Raw genomic sequence first — 10,778 nt, 5'->3', positions numbered from 1 at the left:
GTATTTGAAGGGACAGCAGTCTCTGCCCCTTGAAAATGAGAGGGGGAATTAATGCTTTTGGCACACGGAAAAGTCCTTTTATCCTTTTATATCCAGTATCTTATATTGCTCATTTAAACAAAAACACTTGATGGCTTTTTCTAAAGGGGCACTAACACAACCCACAAGTACCTGTAACAATGATTCCTCTTTCACAAACACAAGTGCCAACCTAGCCGAGGGCCGCAGTGACTTTAATATTCATAGTTCATGACGCTTTTCCTACATCAGCAACTCTCTCTCTCCCAACCAATCACTGGCCGGAAGTGATTCAGTCTCTCCATCCTTCAATTTGTTGGCTTCGGCGGAAGAGATGGATAACCATCAGTCAGACAGCAGAACCTGCTCTGACTGTTTCAGGTGCACTGGTGCACAAGTCTGTCTCACGTGTGGATGACAAAAAAGATTTGGTCCGTTAAATCTAAAATGCCTGCGTTTCTTGCTTGACTATGAACGTAGAATCTCTTAATAGTACTTGGAGCCCAATCTGCCTCCATCTGTGAACATACTACCTCCCACATGCAGTTTGTCAGTGATGTGTAGGCGGGTGTCAATACCCCTCTGTAGAAACTCATGGAATATTCTCTAACCAAACGTGACATATCCCACAGATGGTGTTGTGTCTCCGTCAGTAGGTGCCCACCACACTTCCTGTGCCAAATTTTATACTGCGTCATTCAGGTAATTTGCATTATAATTAATTCTCTAATATTTTCCAATAATACAACAGCATAGATGAAAAGTTGCTTTATTTGGTCAAATGACAAACCAGATTGTGTGGAAGACGTAAATAACTACAAGTACACAGACCTAGGTATTCATCTCTACACAACCGAGATGTAAAACTACCTGGGATGTAATTCAAGATATCCCATTCATGAGAATATTCAATTTGCGGAATATGTTCCCTTTTTGGAGGGTGCACGCACACACCACATACTGGCCTAATCCCCAATGTCACTCAAAGTGCTGGACCATTGGAAAAAAGTGTGCTCGGTGAAAATGTTGAATGCTTATATTGACATAAAAATCTTTCTGAAGAAAAAGACAGTACTGGGAGAGTAGTCTTATATATAAAACATGAGCTTTGCACTTTACTAAGTCTTTGTCAACCAGTACTGGTCTGTGCTGAGTCAGTGATGGTGAGGCTGCTAGTTGAGACACAGAAGTCCTGCGACACATCTGATTAGCCTACATGTGCTCAGAGTACCAGCACCGTGATTACAGTACACCAACCTAGTAGAGCCAAACTTGGTACTGCAACCATGAGCACGGCCATGTTACTGGCCATATATCGCCCCCTGCAGGCATTCAACAAGCATGACTCAGGTGTACCTCACTGCTGCTCTAAACAGCCCAAATTGGATGAATGGATTTAAGAACTGCTTTGCAAAACACAAGTGACTAATGCAGAGTTACTTACTAGCAGTATGCATTCTGCTCAATTCAAAATAAAATTGTAGGAAACACATCTGAGATAACACAACAATTCATTTATTTTTCAATTAACACGTACAAAAAGTCACAGCTCACAATGAGAAGAAGAGAAATCCCTGTGTGGTAATGGTAGTTCAACAAATGCATGAAAACTTCTGACATATGGTGACTAAGAAGGAACTGCAAGGACCTTTCCCCCTTTCCACTCCACAAAATATGCAAATTAAGCATTTGTATGTCACTATATCCATGGTGATAACTAAACAGCCTAAAATATAATCTCAACATTATCAAACTCAGAATTTTCAATATCTATGGGAAGTTAACTTCATCAAATCCATTTTCCTAAGTGTCCTGTATGAATGTATAAATGCAAAATTTGGATGCGACTAAGGTGTAAAACTGTTTTTTTATGGTGTCAGTGTCAAGTCTGATACTGGTTGCCAGTTTAAATATCAGGTGAAAATACTGGTTGTGACAGGCACAGTCCCATGAACAATGCCAGATGGGGATGGCTGATGAATTAAGAGTTGATGGTAAAATTTTAGAGGTCAGTTGTGACCACCGGAGTGACCCCGTGAATGAGCAATGTTGGGCCCAGGTCTCGACTCAACAGGTCCACATGGTGCAGGTAGGCACGGTAACGGCTTGTGTCGGCCGGTGGACGTGGCAAATACAGGAAACGTACAGCAGGCTGAGGGGCACCATGTCTGCGAATCAAACTGTTGACAGCACAGATATATTCATCGGTCAGCTGAGCAGCATTATTGGGGAAGTGTTGGATATCATCTTCCTTCTCAGCTCCCTCTTCCTCGTTTCCATCCCTCCTGTCCTCATTCTGGGCAGATTCTACCGGATTCTCTCTCTCCCTTCCTCCTTGCCTCTGCCAGTGCAGAGAGACCACCTCGTCCCATGTCACCATTTGCACCTGAGCTGAGATCCTGAGCTCCTTAAGCATCACTTGGAGCTTTGTCTCCTCCTCTACCTTCAGACTGCAACCGGCCTCCACACACAGGAAGAGGCGGAGTCTTGCCTGGCTCCAGGCCCGGGTCTCACAAAGCACACCGGCCAGCTGCAACAGGAACAGTGAGCAGATGTCCACATAACCACTGCAGTCTGGTCGAAGTAGATTCAGAGGCCACACGTCAACGAAGGGACCCGTCATGCTGCGGTGGCCCCTGACCTTTCTTCCTGACCCCAACACCTCCTCCCGGTTGAACTGATTGAAGTAACGAGCCAGCGTCACATTCTTACCCATTTTTAAAGCGTCAGCAATCACTGACACATATTCCTCCTCCTGAAGATCTTTGGGTTCCTCAGCACCACGCACACTGGGGAAGCAGGGAGACCGCTGCTCTCGGGGGTCTATGGATGGACTTACTGCATCCAAGCCATAGCCTGTAGATAGGAGAATTTTACCTTGGAGGTGGTCTTGAGGGGTGCAGTCATCATAGAAACCCAAGACCAGGGTGTTTGGCCTCATTCCCCCTAAATGCAAACAAACATCAAATGCACATTTTGGGTAAGGACTGTTAAGGCTTGTAAAGTAATACAAAATCAATGATGGAAAAAACAACATCACTGTACAGCAATTCTGTAAACTTGCCTACCAAAGCCTGTGATGAAAAGCAGGTTTTGAACTCCGTGTCTTACAGAGTCAGACAGGGTAAGGTTGACAAATGCCTTGATGTTTAGATGGTCCACGAGAGACAGCCAGGAGTCATAACTGCTCTGCAGAGGATCAGAGGGCAACACATCTGCAGAATCACACACAAAGACACACAAAATGTCAGAAGCGTGGGAGAGAGAGACATGTCATTCCTTCAAGGGCAGCATGTGTTTGTTTGTTGTTTGTCACAGTGTATCTGGCTGTATTCTGGTGAAAGTGTGACTGATTGGAGCATACAAAGAACACTGCTCCAAAGCAAATATCTGGCTTACACTGCATGAGGGGTTTAAGAAGTCTTTATGTACATTTTGAGACTTTTTTCCTCACTGTGAAAACCTGTCAACATTAGATTTCACTGTAACTGATGAACTGATGAATCAAAGCTTACCACAGCCTCTTCCTTACAGCCTCTGACAGCAAAGCCTATAACTACCAACTTTTAAACAGCCAACTTTGAAGCCTTTAATAGCTGAATAATAATAAAATAATAATAATAAAAACTTAGCTTTGGGTTTAGTATGATAGATCAAAAATATACATTATCTGTCTCCGACCTACACAATTCTTACCCAGTACACCCAGCTTTACATGTCCCAGGACATAGAGGCCACTCTTCTTCAGGTCATTAATGAAAGTCATGAGACCTGTACAACTGCGAGGGTTTGCCACCACCAGCAGTACCTGAGGCCTCCAGAACTTCACATGATCCTTGCGCACATCCAACATCAATAGGTATTTGCGCACCTGAGTGAAGAAAAATGGGATGAAAAACAGAGATGTGAAGATGTAGTAGTTCATGTCAACCTGCATCATATTGTTGCTTCATGTAACAAAGATGGCTTCTTTAAGCCTGTGCACCTGGTGGAAGATGAGAGCCTGGCTGATGTAGCCCCAGTTGCTGATTGGCCCAAGGTAGTGGATAAGCATTATGAGCAGCAGCATAAAGGCTATGCTGGCAAATGCATAAATGGCATTGATCAGGAACATCATGACCAGGCAGCCAAGAATGCCCAGTGTGCAGGTATGCCACGTAAAACAACGAAATGAGGGTCTGAATTAAGAAACAATGACAGAATATGGTATGAATATCACGATTGGATGAAATCAAAGAAGAGGTTTACTTATTGCAAAATCCGGCACTGTACCTGAAGTTTGGTGCAGAAGCCCATTCAAGAGCCAAACAGGCCAGGCTCACAGCAGCATAGACCAACAAGAAGAAGATAGTGACAATACCAGCAATGGTGTTCAATTTACCAGCAAACAGCACCACCTAGTGGGAAAAATAAAACATTAATTTGGTTGACACAAGGTTCAAAACACTTCTTGAGGAATAGCTGCACAATAATGCAGAAGGTCTCAATCATCAGGCTGCAGGAGAATTGCCAAAATGACCATCTAGTAATTTTTTGTTGTTAATGATGCAATTCCAACATTGCGGATTATAAAATAAGGCAAAGAATGTTCAATCTTAGTCCACTTCATCTTCCTAATTACCGAAATGTTCGCCTCCTGTTAATATTACACAATGGAAACAGAAAGAAAAATGGAAACTACAAGTGACAACAATCAATGTAGGTGTATATGGCTACAATCTTTCATCTTCTTCTGTCGTTCTGTCAATTTCATGTTGCATTGCGCAATGGAAAAAAAACATATTTGGAGAGAGGCAAAGCAGCCAATTTACTGGGCAAGTTTTCAACTAGGTCACTAATCTATAACTCCTGCTTCCAAAAAGTTGGGACATGTGTAGAATGTAGATAAAGACAGAATGCAATTATTTGCAAATCCTCCAACCTATATTCAGTTGAATACAGTACAAAGACGAGGTACTTAATATTCAAACTGATACTTTGTGCTTTTTGTAAATATACACTCATTCTGAATTTGATGCCTGCAACGTGTTCCAAAAAAGTTCGGGACTCGGGCATGTTTACCACTGTGTTACATCACCTTTTCTTTTAACACCACTCAGTAACCATTTCAAAACTGAGGACACTAATTGTTGAAGTTTTGGAACTGAAATTCTTTCCCAGTCTTGCTTGATGTACGACTTCAGTTGCTCAACAGTCCAGGATCTCCGATCTTGTATTTTCTGCTTCATAATGTGCCAGACATTATCAATGGGAGACAAGTCTGGACTGCAGACAGGCCAGTCTAGTACCCACACTCTAACTACAAAGCCACGCTGCTGTAACATGTACAAAATGTGGCTTGGCATTGTCTTGCTGGAATAAGCAGTGATGTCTGTGAAAAATATGCCGTCTGGATGGCAGCATATGTTGCTTCAAAACCTGTATGTACTTTTCATACCACCATTAAATGGTGCCTTCACTGATGAACCTCGCCTCATCTTTGCTTGTGGACGCTGAGCCTTTTGAGGATGCCACTTTCATACCCAATCATGATACCACCACCTGTTACCAATGAACCTGTTTACCTGTGGAATGTTCCAAACAGGTGTTTTTTGAGCATTCCACAACTTTCCCAGTCTTTTGTTGCTCCTGTCTCAACTGGTTTGAAATGTGTTGCTGGCATCAATAAAAAGGATTAGCAAATTATCATATTCTGTTTTATTTAGGTTTTACACAGCACCCAACTTTGTTGGAATCTGGGTTGTAACGTGAGAGCAATATGTACAGAAGACGTTGAGGGTTAGTGCAAGGGAAGTGACTGAGCTCAAGCAGAGGCTTCAAACTTAATGTACTGTAAAGTACAAGTGAGGAGGAATTTGAGAAAAGTGTTAACAACTCCTTGTATACAGTGTACTATCCTACCTGTACAAGCAACCAGGAGACAAGCACTGAGGCCCAGGGGTTCCCGCTCCGAGATGTTTTCCTCACCAGAGCCAGGACACCACCTGTAGAGATTTAAAACATATACAAAAGTAAAGTCACTGTCTGTTATTGCTCATGGCCCTGAATCAGATAAACAACTGAGTCATCCTGCACTTGTCTTTAAGCCAAATGCACAATGAGAGGATTTTTTTTCTTCTGAAAGTCAACACTGCAAGCCATCTGTTGTCAAACGATGCTTTCCAAATTAACATGCCTCCACTGGGAAAACGAGACATGATGAAATTAATAACAAGTGTCAATTTCTCACATTTGAGATGGAGGCCTCTTTCAACAGATGGCTGATTATTAAGAAGCTGACTCAGCTTTACAGAAGCCTAGCTGGAGTTGGATATGCTTTCATATACTCTGGACCGTCTATTTAGGCCTGATCATAACCTAAACAAGCAAGATTAGTAATTAAATCCTTCTCACTACAGTAATGGTAAGAGGCCATGTCAGCTAAAACTCCACTCTGCCAATAAATGAATAACATGATGCGCTCTATGTAATTCTTAATGTTAGGGACAACAGGGAAAACAAATTGCAAACACTGGTCAGCAGAACACACTTTTTAAGAATCTCACCAAACAGGTTGTCTTTGGACAGGGCGTACAGGATCCTGGAAGCTCCTATAAGGTTACTCATAGCAGCGGACACAGTGGAAGAGTAAACCCCAATTGTCACTAGGGGCGGCCAAATATTGATGTCTCCCAGGAAACTGTAGTCTTTTTGGAGAAGGTGACTAAGGATAATGGATAAAACGTCCTTTACTACATTACATCTAGAGACATTCTCTTTGAAAAAAAATACACAAACGCAAAAGTGCTTAAATTCAAAAAATTTTTAACTTATTTGTACTACTTCGGTGTTTGATTGTGTCTGTGTTTGTGTGTCTAACCGGTCACAGGACCACGCAGCCAGCAGACTAAGCACATTGTATGTGATGAAAGTTATGAGAACAGCTGTAAGCGTTCCTCTTGGGATGGAATAGCTGGGGTTTTTCAGGTCCCCTGGGAAAAAAAAACATGACAAAACAAATCTATCAATACGTAATTGAAGTTCTGTCAAAGTCTGCCCCAGATGTGCTCACATGTACCGTGTCTTAAATCAGGGGCTGGATCCACTAAAGTCACCATTTCTAGACCTGTCTTAATTAGCTGTTAAAAGGCTCCTCTCGAAATGTTGCTAAGAAATAAAGCTTTCTTTGGCCCAGGTTTGAAGAATACAACTGTTGTAGCCTTTGCATCCTTCAGTATCTTATAATCCATTATGTATGCTGGGTCATTTGTCTCATGGTGCAATCAGGTGATCCGCTTCCATTTGTGATTCTCTTCAACTCAGGCCATGTTTTATCATTTTTCAAGTGGTTACTTGTCACTGGTAAGTACATCACAGTAAGTCTAAAAAAGATAAATAAATAAATAAAAAACTTGTATTTTGCAAACAGCTTCAAGGGCAACTTCTTGGTGACGAACTTGGAAACGTTGTACTTTGCATGTTGATTAGGACCCCTGAGTGCACCCTTACTTTTGGACTATGAGGCGAGACCATCTGATTTGGGGAGGAGGTTAAGATTCAGCTTGTCCTCCATGGGTTTCAGGTTTTGTTACTGTTGCAGGATCCAGCCACTGAATTGGAACAAAGCTATGGGTTCCTTCAAATTTATTCAAGCTACTCTAACACCATCTTACCTGACATGTTGGAGCCTGCCATGATTCCAGTGCAGCCGTTGAACATGACAGCGAACACTGAGGCAAAACTCATCATGGCACCAGTGGTGTAGTCTACTGTGTAACTGGCTAAGAGGAGTGACAGAAGATTAGATCATTCATACTTTTCAGGGATCACTTTCAATATGTTAGGTCAATTACTCATTTACTGTTATCGCAGGGCTCTAACTTAAGGGCCTCCCGCCATCACAGACACCGAAATTGATGAGGGACAAAAACTGTGACACTGCTGTCACACATTGATAAGCGCACACACAGCAAGACGATGAACCACGACAGTGACATCTCAAAGCACTGTCACTGTCAGGCAGGTACAACTGGTGCTCTTAAGTGGTATTCAGATTTCAGGGCGGTTTGGGACAGTGGTGAGTCTCACCTCCTTCTGCATTAACAATCAACTTTCAGAGCTAATAACACAGTTTTTCCATTCAGGCACAACATTGTTGGGTTTAAGATAAACAAATTCTACAAAATGTCCAGCCATGACATCAGACAACTTATCCAATACTTACACAACAGGTTGTCCTTCAGGGTTTGGAGCTGGAAGCCAGAATAATTGGCAGTGCTCAGGCTGGTGCTGTTTAAAACAGAACTATCTGGCAAAATCACTGCAGTGGGCCCCACAATGAAGAAACTGATGAAGATAGAAGCCAGGACTGTTGTGACTATGATGAAGATAATAAAGGTGGCTTTGGCATAGATGTGGGCTCCCACCTGTAACGACAAGCCAGTTAAATTCAGGTACTACTGACATATATATATATATATACACATACATACATATATACACATACATACATATATATATATATACACATACATACATATATACACATACATACATATATATATACACACACATACATATATATATACACATACATACATATATACATACATATATATACACACATACATACATACATACATATATATATATATATATATATATATATATATATACACACATACATACATACATATATATATACACATACATACATACATATATATATACACATACATACATATATATACACATACATACATACATACATACATATACACATACATACATACATATACACATACATACATACATATACACATACATACATACATACATACATATATATATATATATATATATATATATATATATATATATAAAATATTTGCTCTTGACATGAAATGACCAATATGAGCCAGAGATCTTAAATTAAAAAATGAAGTTAAAGGAAAACAATGATGTCTCACCAAGCAGACAATGAAACACAGGAAGAGCAGGACAGTGCCATAAAGCAGAGACCACCAGTAACCTGAAGGCAACACCTGATGGAGACCTGGAACAGCTGAAACATCCTCTGATGCACAGTAAAACAGGGTTAACTGACATAGCAATACACTGACATGACCAGATGTCCCACCACTGTCGCATTGGACCTTACCTTCTGGGATGCCAAAGGAAGACATGACGGCCTCGACCAGACCCAAAACATAGAGAGCACTGCCGCATACATTGGCGAAGAAAAACATGATCCCAATGCTGCCACCAAACTCTGGACCCAGGGCTCGGCTGATCATGTCTGGGGGTCCAAATTGAGGAATTTCTGACTTAAGTTTCAAAAATGTAAACGAACTAAGTCTGGACACAATATATCACCTTAATAAAAATGGATAAAGATCAGCCACTGGTCAGATTTAGAACAAGATGGAAACTGTGCCTTTGTGGATAAAGCAAATCATGGGAGGGAGAAATTATGAGTAAGGATTTTTTTGTCGATCCATTAGTCAAGCTTAATCACAGACAGACACCCAAGAGAGACTTTTAAGCTACAGCACAAGTCTCTCTCTCAGCAGTAAAGGATACAATAGGCACCTCCAGCGTCTAAGGCCCCATTCGTGGAGATGGCACAGACAGAAAGCACGGTCATTGTGATGATAACATAAGCCACCAAGAACATGGCAATGGACTGGTAGAGCCCTGCTTGACCCACGACAAATCCTGCAAGTGGTAGGAAGAAATCTTATTAGAATGTAGCCTAATGCTGATCTTGATCTCTTGTTGTGATTTGGTATGTTTTTGCAAAGTTATGTCCTTTTTTGGTACTTTATAGAAACCTTTTTATTTTTGTCTTGATGAGGACTCCCTAGCAGAGGAAAATTGAGCCTTACTGGTTAAATAAAGGATAAATAAGAACAAATAAAAATGTTTGCCTCAGGCCTGCAGCATTGCTTGCAAAGTAATATTCAGGACAATTTTCTACTGATCTATTCCAATATTTACATTGTGAAGACAACAGATGGAATAAAGCAGTGCAAGAACGATTATCTGATATAATGGATTAGCTACATAATAAACAAGTCAATAATCTGAAAAATCTATTCAACTTAAACTGTCAAACATTTGCTGCATCCAGCTTCTTAATTTTTTTTTTAACTTGCAGCTTTTCTCTGCTTTATAATCACTGTAAACTGAATTTTAGTTACACCATTTTAAGATATTTTATTGACTAAAAATTTAGATGAAAAATAACTAAAATTAATGACAGATTTATCTGTATGGTAACTGAAAAAAAGCATGCCATTCAATAATTAGATAGTGACAATTACTCATAATATAATGACATTTTTTAAAGTGGTAAGATTTGAGACACTATTTGCATTTTAACGAGACTCAACTGAATGATTCCCAGGTTCAAAGTTTCACCCACTTGATAGCTTCGACCTAATTGCTAACCTGGTCCAAACTGAACCGAAGGACATTTTGTTTGTGATTTGTGATTTAGTTCAGTCTAATTTGTTCCTTTTAGAACAAGACTTTCAGATTTCGTTTATAACATGAACGATTTTGGGCCACCTTCACTCACCAATTCGCAGGAACACAACGACGCTGAACATGGACAGTAAAGTTGGTATGACCACGCCAAACACCACTCCCAGCTTCCGGGCGGTTTTGTCCCGAGACCGGTGGCCGTCTCTGCCCGACTTTGTCCCACTGTGTCGCGAAACATTTTTCGGCTCCGTGGTGGTGAGCCGGTAATGTAGAAGAGGAGCCTTTTCGGACAT

The 10,778-nt window shown here is 40.9% G+C and overlaps 1 protein-coding gene across 1 annotated transcript; it reads right to left on the bottom strand.

Annotated features, from left to right (window-relative positions):
* Positions 1–2,020: 2,020 nt before the first annotated feature.
* On the bottom strand, positions 2,021–10,778 carry LOC121615353 (solute carrier family 12 member 9-like). Its single transcript, XM_041949682.1, has 14 exons — positions 10,580–10,778; positions 9,580–9,714; positions 9,140–9,295; positions 8,967–9,052; positions 8,222–8,423; positions 7,671–7,778; positions 6,878–6,989; positions 6,564–6,721; positions 5,920–6,002; positions 4,291–4,415; positions 4,004–4,196; positions 3,715–3,889; positions 3,087–3,233; positions 2,021–2,964 (listed from the first exon to the last, which is right to left on the bottom strand). Exons 1-14 carry the CDS (start codon positions 10,776–10,778, stop codon positions 2,021–2,023), a joined length of 2,823 nt encoding a protein of 940 aa, XP_041805616.1.

Source organism: Chelmon rostratus, chromosome 12, assembly GCF_017976325.1.
Source record: "Chelmon rostratus isolate fCheRos1 chromosome 12, fCheRos1.pri, whole genome shotgun sequence".
Taxonomy (NCBI): domain Eukaryota; kingdom Metazoa; phylum Chordata; class Actinopteri; order Chaetodontiformes; family Chaetodontidae; genus Chelmon; species Chelmon rostratus.
This window is presented reverse-complemented; position numbering and strand designations above follow the sequence as displayed.